A 15,075-nucleotide genomic window follows, 5' to 3' on the forward strand; every position below is an offset into this window, starting at 1 on the left:
CAGTTTGGCTTTGAGCTGCTGTGGGGCTGCACGTGGCTGAGCAGCAGCTCGATCCAGCTGGGGCTTGGGGCTGCTGCTGCCCACAGGGAGCAGCACCCATGTGGGCACGGTGGCACTTTGAGAGCTCCAGGTCACTGACCCAGACACGAGTGAGGGAGTGAGGCCAGACCTGCAGTCACAGCAGCCCGGGGAGCTCCAGGAGCTCAGGCTTCCCACCATGACTGTGGGAGAGGGGATGTTCCTCTGCCTGCAGGCGTAGCCCTGGCCTGCCTCCTGCAAAATCAGCAAATTTTTGGGGGTTGATTGAATAAAGAAAGGCTTTTGAGGACCGATCAGGTTTCTGGTTGCACACAATCAGGTTGCAGGGTTTGCTTTCCCACTGGGATTGTTCTCTAATACAATTTCTCTCCCAGCCTGGGCCCAGGCCAAGGCGGGATGTGCAGAGTTACCATGTGATGGAGCTAACCACGTTCTCTCCAACTTCCACAAGATCTTAGCTCAAATCCAGGGGAAGTTTTGAGCCCCTTTTTTTATCCCAGATACTTCACTTCTCTCAGCCCAGCAGCCCCAGGGAGTATTTGGAGCCTGCAGCTCACTTGCTGAAGGAAAGGCCAAGGAGTCCCACGGGGAGCAGGCAGGGACAGAGCACTTCAGCTGCCTGAGCCCCTTGGTGTCTTCACAGAACCATGGAATGGTTTGGGTCAGAAGGGACCTTGAAGATCATCTTTAAGTCTGTTCCCTTTCTTAAAAGTGAGCACAAATGCAAGGTCTGAGCTGCCCTTCCTCTGTCTCTGCAGTCCACCCGTCCCAGGAGCCCGGCTGGCTGGAAGGGACCCTCAACGGCAAGACAGGACTGATCCCCGAGAACTACGTGGAGTTCCTATGACTGTGGGGTGCCTGGAGCCACTGCTGAGCATTCCATGGTATCCATGGCCAGTCCTGCAGGCCCCTGTGCCCTGTGCCACCGTGTGACCGCGGGGAGGACAGCCCCGTGCCCGCTGTGGATGTTTGTGTGCATCAGATGCCGCCTCTCGTCCTGCTGGGCTGCAGGCAGCGCTCCTGGGGAGATGGAGAGGCTCCCCCAGCCCTGAGAGGGGGTGCTTCAGTGCACATCCCAGCCATGGAAAACCAGCCCAGGGACAGCCAAATGCTCCGAGGGGCCGAGCTGAAGACTGGGAATGGCCGGAGCTGCCCCCAGGGGGGGTCCCTGCAGGGGGACATTCCAAGGGAGCCCAGGGCCCCCACCCAGGAGGAGTCCTGTGCTCCCTGTGCTTCCCTGGTGCCCCGAGCACAGCTCTCGGTGCTGCCAGGGAGTTCTGGGGCAGGGGAAGGGCTGGGGGGCTGAGCCCCCGTGGTGGCCGAGCAGCGCTGGCCAGTGTCCCCTCCTTGTGCCACAGCAGTGCCAGCTCTTGCTGGCAAGAGTGAGCCCCGGGTGGGCTCTGCAGGGCCCAGGGCTGGCAGGGCTCAGCAGGCACCTGCTTGGTGCACAGAGGATGCTTTGGACCAAACCTCTCAAACTCTCCTTTTTTATTTCCAGGATTTTGATTTTGTGGGGCAGCCCTCAGTCTGTGCGAGGTGAGCGGCCCGTGCTGCCCTCCTGCTGTGGCCCCAGACAAACCCCCCTGCTGTTGTTTGGCTCTTTGGTACCTGCCCCTCCCAAATCCCACTGTACAGACACCTCTGTGCTCCCACCAGTGCCCAGGCCCTGCTGGAGCTGCCTCTGCCTCTCTCCAGCGTTGTTTTCCAGGCCTCCCCTTGCTTGCAGCCTCGTCTGTGCCAAGTCTGTGCAGTGCTGGTTGTGCCAGGTGAATTATTTCCATCCCTGCTGTTGGTGTGGCCAAGATGGGGCTGTGCAGAGCCAGGAGGAGCCCTTTGGCTGCCCCAGCCCAGCTCCTGCATCCATGGACACGCCACGAGGGCTGGGCAGTGTGGGAGTGCAAACCCCTCATCGTTCCAGGTCGTGCTGAGGGGGGAGGGTGGAGAAGGAGCCCTGTTTGGCTGCAGAGCCGGGATTTTGAGAGCTGGAATCATATTTTATAAAAAGAAAGTCTCAACCCCCAGGCCGTGGCGCTGAGGATGGATGTCGTGGCTTTTTGTAACAGTTTTAAAGACTCTGAGTGACTGAATTGCTCTATGTGTCACTTTTTATTTTTGAAAGGATTAATGTATAAATAGATTATCTTAAAATATTATGAGGAAAAGATCTATATTTGATATTTTTAGAAGAGCTGTAAGGGGAGAAGCAAAGGACATTTGAGGCTGGTCACCAAAAGGCTCCAAACCCCCGGACCCCCAGCCTGGAGCTGCTGCTTCCTTCTCTCCGTGGTGTCACTTAGAGAGAAGGCAGCTGAAATTTCAGCCTTCTTCATGTGTTTGTCCACTGTAATTAAACTTCCTGGGCTTTTGTCTTGGGGAAAAAAAGAGGAAAACGGCAGTAATTATTTTCCTGCTTTCCAGGGTGGGTGGCACAGCTCATTCCCATGGGCTCACCCCCTCTCCATAGCACTCTGACCCCTTGGGGAACACCCTCAGTGGCTGGTATGGTTTGGGCAGGCGTGAGGTCCCCAGACTGCCTCGTGGTCTCTGCTCTGAGGTGGTGATGCAGAGGGCCAGGGGCTTGTAGGGATAAAATCCGGTGTTTCCCTAGCACTTTGCTGGTTCATCTCCATCCTTGGATTCTATAGCCAACTTTTGTGCTATTTCTTGGCTTTCCTGAGGCCAAGGACGAGGCCAGGCTTTATCCAGCCCTGGCATCAGAAGGGTCTGGGCTGTATCCAGCCCTGGCTTAGGCTGAGGCCAGGCTTTATCCAGCCCCAGCATTGCTCCGCGGCTGTGGCTGGTGCTGGGACCTCGGGGCTGCCTGGGCTGGCTGTGAGAGCCCCTCCTTGGGGCTGGGAGAGGGATGGGGAGGGCTGATGGGAAGGGTTTAAAAACCCTTCATCCTTCATCTGTCAGCACTATTTGTTTGTGTTTGTGACTGTCCTGTGCCGAGCTCCCTCCTGCCTTGCCGGGATGCTGCTGGAGCAGAGCGAGTGCTGGGGATGGATGGGAATTGCAAACCTGCCAAGAGCCCTCCAAAAGGCATTATTTGGGGCCAGGGTGTTTGGGGAGCTGCTTAGCAATGCTGTGTGAGCAGCAGCACCACGCTGCTCCCGCCGTGTCCCCACAAAACCTTTCCATGCAGGGTCCCCCTTCAGCTCCTGGATACTCCAGTTACTCTGAGACCAGAGTAAATTCCTTTTCAGAGGCACTTGGGAGCTCTTGGATGTGCTACCTAGAGAGTTTCTGGGAACAAAAGTCCCACACACATGTATTTATGAGATGTCTCCTGGAGGAAAGGAAATCAAACTGAGGCAGAAGTTATTGCTCCTACAGGAGAGCCAGTGGAATATTTTTTTTTTAATTAAAATTTTCCAAAAAGAAAAACTTGTCTGGAACGCTTACTTAATGTTCCCATTTTGGGCCAGCTTTAATACTGTAGTAAACATTGGTTTATTCCAAAAGAAATTAAAGGTAGGAAATATTTTTTTAAACCAGCCTGACACAGCATTTGATGGTTAATATTAAAGAAATCAGTCAAAATGAAACAAAAGCTGGGTGCCAGTGGGCTGAGACTCTCCTGTGGCCCCTGGTCAGTCACAAAAAAAAAAGAGAAGGTGCAATGATGGCTGTTGGAGCTGACATCAGAGGAGTCTTGGTGCAGCCCTGCCATGTTTCACACCAAGGGCTGATGTTCCACAAACACGCTGTGAGTTTGGGCTGGGTTTGGGGGCACTTGGATTAATTGGGCTGGGCTGGGTTTGGTGTTGGCCTGGGTTTGGTGTTGGGCTGGGTTTGGTGTTGGGCTGGGTTTGGTGTTGGTTGTGGCTGGGTTTGGTGTTGGGCTGGGTTTGGTGTTGGTTGTGGCTGGGTTTGGTGTTGGTTGTGGCTGGGTTTGGTGTTGGGCTGGGTTTGGTGTTGGTTGTGGCTGGGTTTGGTGTTGGTTGTGGCTGGGTTTGGTGTTGGCCTGGGTTTGGTGTTGGGTTGTTGGATTAGTTGGGTTGGGTTTGGTGTTGGCTTGTGGTTGGATTGGGTTGGGTTTGGTTTGCAGTTGGACTGGGCTTGGCTGGGATGCTTGAGGCCATCTCCTCTTGTCCTGTCCCTGGTTGCCTGGAGAAGAGGCCACAGCCCTGGTTCCTGGGCACCAGCAGAGCACAGGGATGGATCTGGGGCAGATGAAGGGGAAGTCACCTGCACAGAGCCAGAGCCTGAGGGTGGACAGACATGTTAGTGACTGTGAGGTGGTTTAATTCTGCTAACAAACCAGAAACCTCAAAGCAATTAGTTTGTGCATTTGGGCTAATTCAGATTTTTAGCTTTTGGGAAATAACGATTAAAAGCAGAGGTTTTTAGAGGAATAGCCGTTTAAAGCTCTGTGCTCTGGGTGTGGAGCTGATTGTTTGCAGGTAGTTTAGCACGAGGCTGACAGCTCACAAGGTAGCACCTACCTATTACTTATTGTAAATCCTCCCTTCTGCTAATGAAGCTTATTCTGCTTCTAAAGCTCAGACAAAAGGGTCTAGAAAATCACACCTGGGCTCTAAACTCACTGACGCAGGCAGGAAGGGAAAAAGTCTGCAGGAGCCGGCTGCCCCGGAGACCAGCCCAGCTTGGATTAGGTGGGGATGGCAGAGCAGGGTCTGGAGCTGGGAGTGGGGGGAGCTGGAGCAATCCCATCTCCACAGGGGGATTTCTGTGTCCCTGCTGTGTCCTTGCCATCCCTCTGGGAGCCCCCCACAGCCCCCATCAGCTGCTCCCCCAGGCCTGCCCTGCCCCAGGACCCAGCTTACCCCAGCAATCAGATAATTAAATATCTGCAGATTGCTCAGAGCTTTTGCTCACAGCCAGCTGTGGGTGAAGAGCAGAGCAGGAGGGACAGGGGATGGGAGAGCTCTGGGGATGAGCCCCAGAAGGGCTGGAATGTGGCTGACAGTGAAGGTACCCCTGGGGTGAGCATCTCTCTGGCACAGGGGGCTGGAAAGGGCTTAAATCCCATCCAGTGCCACCCTGCCATGGCAGGGACCTTCCACTGTCCCAGGCTGCTCCCAGCCCTGTCCAGCCTGGCCTTGGGCACTGCCAGGGGTCCAGGGGCAGCCTCAGCTGTGCCAGGGCCTGTCCAGCCTGGGCTTGGGCACTGCCAGGGAACAATTCCTCATTCCCAAGATCCCATCCATCCCTGTCCTCTGGCAGTGGAAGCCATTCCCTGGGTCCTGTCCCTCCAGGCCCTTGTCCAAAGCCCCTCACGGTCACTCAGAGGTAAGTGCTCATTTCCAGCCGATGGCACCGTGTCCCTGCTGGCTGCCAGGCTGTTCCCAAGGCTGCCCCAGCTCTGGAGCAAACAGGCTCCTTCTGGCCTGGGTACCTCAGCCAGCTGCAGCCCTGCCCGTGGCACTGCAGTGACACCTCGGTGGCACCGGCCTGGGACAGTGCCACCTCTGCTGCCCCATGGATGAGGACAGGGATGGGGCAGCCCCTTCTGCCCCATGCCCAGCTGCCCCCCCTTTCCCACTCCCAGAGATCCTGGAGATGCTTGGTTCCTTTTCAAAGCTTATTAATTTTGCTGCAGCCGTTATCATTAATATTTCTGAGTCTGGGAGATGCTCGTGCTGCTTTTGCCTCTCTTTTACTGCTGGTTATTTTTTGCCAAGTTTGGGTTTGGCTGGGCTATTTTTTCAGCCGCTGCTTTTGTTGGTTTTTCCCAGTTTTTGTTGAGTTTTGCTGCCCTGTGTGGTACCCGGAGCGCTGCAGCCCCAGCCCCAGCAGAACCAATGACATCCCCATCACACTGCTGTTTATTATTTATTTCCCCAGCAACGGGGATATATTTAGCCCGACAGCTTTGAGCTGTTTCAGCCCCATTCTGCTCAGCCAACCCAGCCGTGAGCAGTGGCCGAGGGGCAGCAGGAGCCCCCCGGGACCCCAGCAGGGACCCCCGAGCTGTCCTTGCCCGGGCAGGGGCTGCAGGAGGGAGGCTGTGAGAGCCACATCCCTCGGGTTCCCTTGGACTCGCTGAGGCTTGGGCTGGGCTGGGTGGATTTTTAAAAATTATTTTTAGTAATTGCTGTGTTTGAGCCTGGCAGGGCAGTGCTGTGTTTGTTTGGGGTAGGAACACGTGCAGCTTGGCTGCAGCCAGCTGGAGGAACTCTGCCTGCGAGCCAAAAAGGGTAAAAAGGAAAAGGGTAGGAGAGAAATGAGGAATTAAAAATGCTGGGTTTGAATTCTGGATTTGTTGTTTCAGGAGCCCAGAAAGGCGTGTGCTGGGGCCAGGGCAGGAGCCCAGGGTGACAGGATGGCATCAACAGCCCCCTGACACGTGTCACTGCCTGTCCCCCCTGTTTGTGCTGGGGCCAGGCCAGGACCCAGGGTGACAGGACGGCATGGGACAGACCTGTGTCACAGCCTGTCCCCCCGTTTCCCCTCTCAGCTCCTCAGGGATGCAGCTCCCCGTGTCCAGTCCCTGGAGATTATTTCCCCTCCATGCTCTGCTCCCTGGGGACACATTCCCCCTGGGCACACCAGGTCACCTTCCTCAGCAGGAAGTGTCACCCCATCTCCTGCATCAGGAGCACAATTAGTGCCCACATCTGATGCTGCCTCAGCAGTTTTGCCCCAACCTTTTAATGTGGTTTGATCTCAAATAAACAGATACTGTAATTAGAAGTATTCCACTTATTTTTATTATTTTTTATGATTTATTATTATTATTATTCCACTTGTTATTTTTTTTAACCTAAGGTTCCCTGTTGTGTCCTCAGAGAATATCCTTCATTATGCTCTGGAGCTGTGCCAGGCCTGGGATGGATTGGATAAGGCTATTTACTGCCACCCCCCTTCTCCAGACTGGATTTTATCAGCTGACCCACGGGCTCAGGCACTGGACACCAGTGCACTCCCTTCTGATGGTTCCTCTCCATGCTGCTCCTCCAGCCAGACTGTAACAAGTCCAATATTTATGCTTTTCAAATTTGAAATGGCCATGTACTATATGTAATATACAGTGTATTTTCAGGTTCACCAATAATTGAAGTTATCAGTAACCCTGGTAAGGAAATGCACCAAACTTGCTGGACCCCATCAGGAGCTTGGCAAGAGCACTGAGAGCATCTGGGAGCCCCTTTGGGATAAGCAGTACCATAGAGCCAAGGAGTCTTTTATTCTGTAAAACCCCAGAATTTGTGCCTGACATGGACCAGCTCCGTGTGCCCAGAGCTCGACACGAGCTCACGCTGCAGAGGGGACAGGGCCAGGGACAATCCAGCCCCCTGGGACCATCCTGGGGGCAGACACGAACTCAAAAGCTCAAATCTTGAATGTCAGAGCTGTAAAAATGGCATTTAATGGCATCTTCTCCTAACCAGTCTGAAATGCCATCATTTTACTGGGATAATGTGAACACAGCAGAAATGGTGAATTGCAATCACATGCTGGGCTTCACCCCAATTTCCTGGAAGCTGAGGAGAGAGCCCAAGGCAGCAAACAACAGCAGAACAAGGTGGCAGGTGAGGGAGGGCAGCAGCCCTGTCCCAACCCACCCCCAGGACCATGGAGCATGGGGGGGTGCAGAGGGAAGGGGCAGAAATCCCACAGGGAATCGGATCCTGGCCACAGAGGCTTCTGCTATCAATGCTTTCATAAAAGGAATGGGACAAAGGGGATTTTGGGTGGAATGTGACCACACTGAGGGCTTGATGCACTTACTGTGAGGCTGGAGCCCGTGAGGCACTGAGCAGTTCTTTATCTGAGTGTCTGATGGCTCTCCTTAAAGCATCTTTCCATAACTGTGGCCCAAACAAACGTGGTTATCGTAAATCCCATCCTTGCCTTGCCTCTGACCCCCATCCCCAGCCATCCAGCTTGGGAATTACCGAAGGGAAATTTATGTAAGCTTTGTTTTAATTGCAAACAATTCAAAGAAATCGTTCCCTGCTGGGAACTCGGCCTTTTCTGCTGCAGTTAAATGAGATTTTATTACAGCAGGCCCCGCTCTGTGGCTCGGGGGAAAGGCTGAGCTGTGCTGGGGGAAAACCACGGCAGTTTGAGGGGCTGGAAACGTCGGAAACTCCAGCAGGGCAGGGAAGGAGCTCCAGGCAGCATCTTCTGCTCCAGGGCTGAGACCTTTTGAACCCAGCAGCATCTTCCCAGCCAGAGAGGCTCCTTTCAGCCCTGCTGATTTACCAAGTCCTCTTCCCTTTTTCCTGGGTTCAGTTCTGTCTCTGCACAGGACCCCAGGGCAGCTCAGCCCCCCCCACCTGTCCCCTGCCCACACCTGGTGAGCTCCGGGGCTTTTCAGTGCATTTTTTTCCCTCCATCACTAATGTCTGGCAGCTGGCACCTGCCTTGGGAGGGAGCTTTTATCACATTCTGATGAGTATCAGACAGTTGGGAAGCACTGCAGTGACAAAATGCATTTAAAATCACAGAATTAAAGAGGGATTGAGGTTGGAAGGGACCATAAACTGACAGAGTTCCTCTCCTGCCATGTCAGACCCAACCCTCTCCGAGACGACAACAAAAACTCCACAGAAGCATTTTGGAGCCATTTAATGAAAAAAAGCAGAATTTTATTATATGGTTTCTGTCCATTATTCGGCATTGCTGTAAATGGCTCACATTTACTGCAACTTCTGTACAGATGTGTGGCTTTGTATTACCAGAACAGCAAATTTAAATGAAAAAATAAATGTTCAACAATTCCACACAAGCTTTTACAGTCCAACATTTCACTGAGTAGGTGAAAACTACAGACTTGTTACTACAGAATTATTCAGCATGAATAAAAAACTACAACTTTTATTTTTAAACAGGAGTCACTGGTTTAATTTTTTTTTTAATGCTGTTTAAAATTGCTGTGATAAAAATAATGATTTTTTTTAATAATGCCATACACTGGTATGATATAGGATTTGTCCCCAGTATATATCTTTTTGTTTAATATACAAAATAGAGTAATGACCCATGGCTGCCTCTGCTGCGGGCAGGGGGTTGGAGGTGGGGCGTTCCCACACACTCCCAGCCTTCCCTCGGACACGAGGCCTCTGCCTGGAGAGGCCCTCGACCTTCACGGAAAATTTGGTTCCTATGAGACATGGATGGCTCAGCAAGCCCTGGCTGCAGACTGGGATGGGGCAGAGCGTGCCTGGTCTGCGACCCTGAATCCCAGCCTGGGCTGGCTCGGAAGGGACCTAAAGCTCATCTATTCCCCCCTGCCATGGGCAGGGACCCCTTCCAGCAGACCAGGCTGCTCCCAGCCCCGTCCGAGGTGGCCTCCAACACTTGCAGGGATATAAGAATACAATCTTTATAAAACCTCACTCTAAGTCATGTCCCTGAAGTCCTCCCTCTCTGGAGTTTGGCCGCAGGGTGTTTCCCACAGCCCGTGTTCATCCAGGCACTTCCTCCTTCCCTACCTTTTCCTGTGGAAATGGCGAGGTCATTTTTCGGCATCGATTGGCACCTGTCCCCAGCCCCCCGCCCCCCTCCCCGTGTCCCTGTCCCTGTCCCCGTCCCGGTGTCCCCCTAAGGCCATTGCGAGTCCTGAGCTGCCCCCGGGTGCGGGCGGATCCGTGCACTTTGTGATAAGGCACTGAAGGGCCAAGGCCGAGTTCTCCCTGCTTTATCCAGAGTGCAGGGACTCCCCACTGCTACACGGACCACGGATAACAGGACACGGACTTCTCACTGCTGGCTACAGCACTACGGACTCTCACTGGTGAAGTTTAAACTGAACAGCATGTACAGGACGACTCTTCCTCGAACATCACAGTTTCCTCTGTTTCTCCTTAAATCCAGAGACTAAAAATGAATATACAGGCAAACAGACACAAGGCGCAGAGAGCCTCTCCTCCTATGTGACCGGTTCTCTCACGGGGGGATGGCAGAACCCCAGAATTTGGGTTGGAAGGGATCTTAACGCTCATCCAGTTCCAACCCCGGACTCCACCACCTGTTGGAGTTCACTGCAGTTGCTTTTTGCTGGCAAAAACGACAATTTGGGGTCCCTGCACCCCGACCCGCACACGGCGTCCCCAGGCTCTGACCGAGGGCTCTGGGGATGCAAGTTTATAAAACATTCTCCAAAGAAAGAGCAGGTTTCCCCTCCCCACGACCCCCCAGCCCCACCAGTACAAACTCCTATCTGTATCGCAAACGGGCGCGGGACAATTCCCAATGACTTGGGCTGGAAGTTGTAATTAAAATCCTGACCTTTACTATTACAAAATGTACATATTCCTTACAGATCAAAGAAGAGTGATTATTTTCTTTTATTAAAGATGCTATTTTACTCCAAAGTACTGAATATAGGATCTTTTTTAATAGGTATAACATTCAAAAAGAGCTTTAAGAAAGGATGAGAATTGAGTTTCCTATTTCAGTTGGAAACCAAGGTCTGCTCAATGTAGAAATGTGCTGTGAACACCCCACGCTCTGTATTTACATATTGCTGGCACCTGGATGTGGATTATTGCCCAATTTCTAAGCTGTTTTTGCTGTCAGAGCCGTGACAGATTTTGCAGCGGGGTCTGGTTCAGCCGTGCCTCGGGAGCGGCTCCCGACCATACAGATAGGAGTATCCCCCCCAAACCAACGGGAATTGTACACAGTGATTCCATGAACACAACCCAACCCTACAAACACCCAGGAGCACAGGTTTCCCCTCTCAACAGAGCACTTCTTTGGATACCAACACCGACAGCCCCGGCGCTGCCTCCGGCCAAACCACGCGCGACGGTTTCCACTCAGCATATCTGTGACCCCTACAAAAAATATAATTACATGTATCATGATAAAGCAATCTGTCATCTAAAAATCATCCTTATTATACACTATACAAGCTATTTTACAATCATTTAATAAATTGCTTTTAAAGCTGCAGTAGCCCTTCCCTTTTTTTCTTGGATCAGCGAATATACCGATTATACATATTTGAAACTATAACTAAATATAAAAATATATTAGGTTTTGTATTTTCTCAGACGATCTTTCTCATTTCTACTACACAAACGATCTGGCCACTTCGAGTAAAAATCAAATTTTAGAGTGGCATAGTAAATATTTCAGTTTTGAGATACAGAAAATTGTTAAGGTGCACGTAGAAAAGGCTACTACAGCTTCTAAATGTCAAAAATATCCTCATCAATGGCAACAAGGAGAAATCCACAAGGCCTATGGGAATTTATGGCACGCCAGGAATTCAACGTGAAGGGCTGCAGCCTTACAAAGACAGAAAGTTTGACGGACAACTCTAAGACCACAAACTCAGTAGCGGAGCTCTCCTGCTCTCCAGGAAAGAGGATGGAGCAGTCAGTGAAGGGTGGAGATGTGGAATTGGGTCTCTAACCAGGTGAGTTCGGAGCCGGGAGATCCATCCCAGCTGCGTGGACAAGTCCCCGGAGAGGAGGATCCTGGAATCCTACAGGAGAACAACCCCAGCCGCCGGGTGCACTCGCACGTCCTCCCCTGTCCCTGGGGTCTCCAGAAATACTCGTGGGATGGCAGCTTGAAGTGTACAGAAAACGGAGTTTCTCCACACAGAAGTAAACTTTTCTGAAGCTATGCATATTTTCCTGAAAATTTCCTGATGGGCAGTCAGGACTGATCTTCTTGGCATCAATGCAGCCCGTGACTCTTTGCGTTATGGCTGTTGCATCATATGCAAAAATCAGGCTTCTTTTTTTTTCATTATATAAAATAACCTGCTCATTTACATCCAGTTAGGACTGGGATAATTTTCTATGAATCTGCATATCCAACACTTTTGCAATGTACCAAAAGGATTTGTTTCATCTGGATCTACTGAAATGAGATTTGAGAGTGTTCTCCCACCCACCCGGGCCCTTAGAAAAAACCCAATTTTTATGGCCACTTTGCCGGTTGAAAGCGTTAGGTTAGAAAAGCCCAACCCAGTTTCACATGAATCTACTTGAGTATTTACTGTCTAGAGGTCATTTAGGAAAGCTACGAGCTGCCCCACCTTAAAAAACCAGCTGTACAATAGGCATCTTGAAGTATTACAAAAAAATTATGTAAGAAAAAATGAACAAGCCGAGTTCACGGTATATAAAGTTAAAGGAAATTGCTAAAACCAGACAGTAATAGCTATAAAAGGCACAACTTCCCTTTTCTGATATACACTTGTAAACTTTCTTCAGGTTACATGCATAAACCAAAATACTACCTTAACTTTAAAAAAAAAAAAATCCAAAACACTTTACTAAAATAAAAAAAAAAAAAAAAGCCTAAAAAATTGTCTCCAGCCAACTGCAGCAATTAATTAATTAATTAGCAGAATGTTCGTAACAGCCTCAGAGCTTGTCACTGGTGGTTTGATGCATCCAGGGATGGTGCACGAGGGGAGAGAGAAAATTTCTGCCAAAACCACGATTTCTTTTCCTTTCCTTTCTCCCCAATCCTTTCCCCAACACGAGAAATCCGCTGCTTCTCCAGCCTAACTCTTGGCCCTCTGTAAACCACATGTAGTGCATAATTACAAAAGAAACACCTGCGAGGACAAAAGGAACAAGTTCTGTAGGTTTTCTCTTTACAAAACAAAGCTATCGTGTGACGGTTTCTTAAGGCAACCCTTTGTGTTAAGGCAGTCACTTCTGATGAAACAAGAGCTTCTTGATATTTCCATTGGAATATTTTGGTATCTGATTGCTGATGATTTCTGCCAACATTTCTGGGAACTCAATACTCATGGATTTATCCAAAAATGTCTGGAAGCAAAAGCTCAGAAGATTTTCAACCACCTACGAGTGACAAGACAAAGAATTACTTGCAGATGAAGACGCTCAGAGAACATCCACCTCCCTCCTCCCCAGCTCCTGCCCACAGGATGGGGCTCAGGCAAGATGAGCACAGGAATCCTCATTTAGTGCATTAATTACTGTCCATGGCACTCTGATGGAAACCAACCAACCAGACTGTGCAGGGCTTTACAAACGCTGAGGAGATCTGGTACCAATTCCCTTTCCAGCAGAGAAATAACTCACACATGGATAAGCTAAATTAGATCTTTCCAGGTGCTTGGTGCAGTTACAAGAAAAAAACAGTAATTGTGAGGTCTCAAAGTTACCCTTGTCTTAAACACTGCTTTGTGCTACATGTGTAATTAGAATTAAAGTGCCAAGGAGACGGTCTGAACTGGAAATTCCTTCGAAATTAGATCATTGCTAACCCCACACATACTGCTGAGGCATTGTTTTAACAGAATTTCAAACTATTCCATAAACTCTTTGCTTCTTGGGCTCTGAGATTAGACTGCTTTTAAATGCCACATTTCTGCTTCTACTGCAAAGTCACAGTTCCTGAGCACCTCCTTTTTAAAGCAACACAACTTTTAAAAACTGCAGAGACTGAAAATGAGATTAATTATACAATTAATTGCTGTGGATTGCACTGCAGAGGCAGCCTGAGAGGACCATGTTAAAGGCTCTCAATTTGCCTTTGGTGAGAAAGCAGAGGAGCATGACCTCCTCCTCCTCCTCCTCCTCCCCGATATTCGTCCCTTTAAATAAAAAGCTGGAGGAGCTCGCTGTCCCCGCCCCAAACGTATTTCTCTGGAATGCCTGCAGCATTCCTGTCAGGACTTACATCATGCATAGAGTCCAGCAGTTTAGTCAGTTGATAAAATCGCTGCCAGTTCTGGCTGGAGTTCCCTTCCCTCTTGACGATGGCCTTGCCCAGCTCCTTGATGTACGTCATGCGGATCTCCTCAAACAGGGACTGGCTCTTCAGGCCCTCCTTGGGAACTGCAACACGGACACCCACCTTCACCACACTGCCAGACTGAACTGGGACATGGTTAAAGCTCTCTTACACTAGTTACACGGAGAGGGGGTCTGCATCAGGAGCTGGAGTGACAGGACAAGGAGCAAGAGGGGACATTTAGGGTAAAATATGGAATTCTTCCCTGTGAGGGCGGGGAGGCCCTGGCACAGGGTGCCCAGAGAAGCTGTGGCTGTCCCAGGATCCCTGGAATGTTTAAGGCCAGGATGGACTAGGATGAGTTTTAAGGTCCCTTCCAACCCAAACTATTCTGTGATTCTGTGAAAATGAGCAAAAGGAAAAGGACTTGGACTGACTGAAATGACAGCAGAGAGACGAGGAGAGAGCAGGATGGGACAGTGACCAGCTGAACACAAAGCACAGGCCTGCTGCAAAATAAAAAAAATAACCTCCAAAGGTATTCCACCAAAACCAGCAGAAGGGGAACTGGACCACGGAGGCAACAACAGCCAGCCCTGGAAGCACCTTGATGGAGAGGCACCAGGGCTGAGCTCCTGTGCTCTTCAGTCCTGGAGAAATGGGACATTAGGAAAGTTCCTTAAAAGTTCTGCGTGCCCGGGAAGAGCAAGGGCAGGATCACAGGATGGCTTGGCTTGGAAAGGATTGTGAAAGATCATCTGGTTCTGAGCCTCCTGACATGGATCAAGTAACGAGGCAAGGCAGTGACAGACTGGACAACAAACAGACTGCACCAGCCATGGGAAACTGGGCATGGACACAGCTTGTTTGGGACAGGGCTGGGCAGGTGAGGAGCTGGGACAGAACCCAGGGCCTGGGGAGTCAAAGCCAGGTGAATTCCCTGTGCCTGTCTGCTCCTGTGGGGATGGTCCTTCCACAGGCCAAGGAGCAACCCAGACAAATGGAGCACTCCAGAGGGGACTCCAGAGGTCCTTAAGGTGCTTCCCTTGAGGCCTCTGATCACCTCGGGGAAGTGAAAGAGTTGAAGACAGAGAAGAGAAAGAGCTGAGACAAAGGTGACAGAAAGCAGGACAGGAGGACAGAGGCCACAGAGCACATTCCCTTCCTTAGGAAATCCAACATTCCCTGCACTGTCAGCATCTGAGAGATTCTGGAATGAAGTCTCTTGTCTGTCTTGCCTACACAGGAGATGGAACTGTCAACTGTTTCAATCCTTCACATGGAAAAGGTCTCTGAGCTACGTCTGTGCGTGAGCTGCAAGTCTAGACCTGTGTGGGATTCCTGTTTTACTCCTCCTCTCCTCTTGGAAAACTTAACACAGAAACACAA

General features: G+C 50.7%; 2 protein-coding genes across 4 annotated transcripts in view; one reads left to right on the plus strand and one right to left on the minus strand.

Moving 5' to 3' along the window:
- ARHGAP26 (Rho GTPase activating protein 26) overlaps positions 1-10,961 on the plus strand; it is a 113,979-nt gene extending 103,018 nt beyond the window's left edge. For all 3 annotated transcript variants that reach the window (XM_050979801.1, XM_050979797.1, XM_050979798.1), the window contains one exon: positions 798-10,961. In XM_050979801.1, coding sequence (XP_050835758.1) covers positions 798-886 — 89 coding nt within the window. In that variant the 3' untranslated portion in view covers positions 887-10,961. The remainder of the gene's footprint in view (positions 1-797) is intronic.
- The window catches only part of NR3C1 (nuclear receptor subfamily 3 group C member 1), a 60,893-nt gene continuing 56,095 nt past the window's right edge, over positions 10,278-15,075 (minus strand). Inside the window, exons 8-9 of the mRNA XM_030229132.2 lie at positions 13,633-13,790; positions 10,278-12,788 (exon numbers count right to left, since the gene is read on the minus strand). Of these exons, the coding sequence (XP_030084992.2) occupies positions 12,636-12,788; positions 13,633-13,790 (311 nt within the window). The 3' untranslated portion in view covers positions 10,278-12,635. The remainder of the gene's footprint in view (positions 12,789-13,632; positions 13,791-15,075) is intronic.

Source organism: Serinus canaria, chromosome 13 (genome assembly GCF_022539315.1).
Source record: "Serinus canaria isolate serCan28SL12 chromosome 13, serCan2020, whole genome shotgun sequence".
In the NCBI taxonomy this organism is placed as follows: domain Eukaryota; kingdom Metazoa; phylum Chordata; class Aves; order Passeriformes; family Fringillidae; genus Serinus; species Serinus canaria.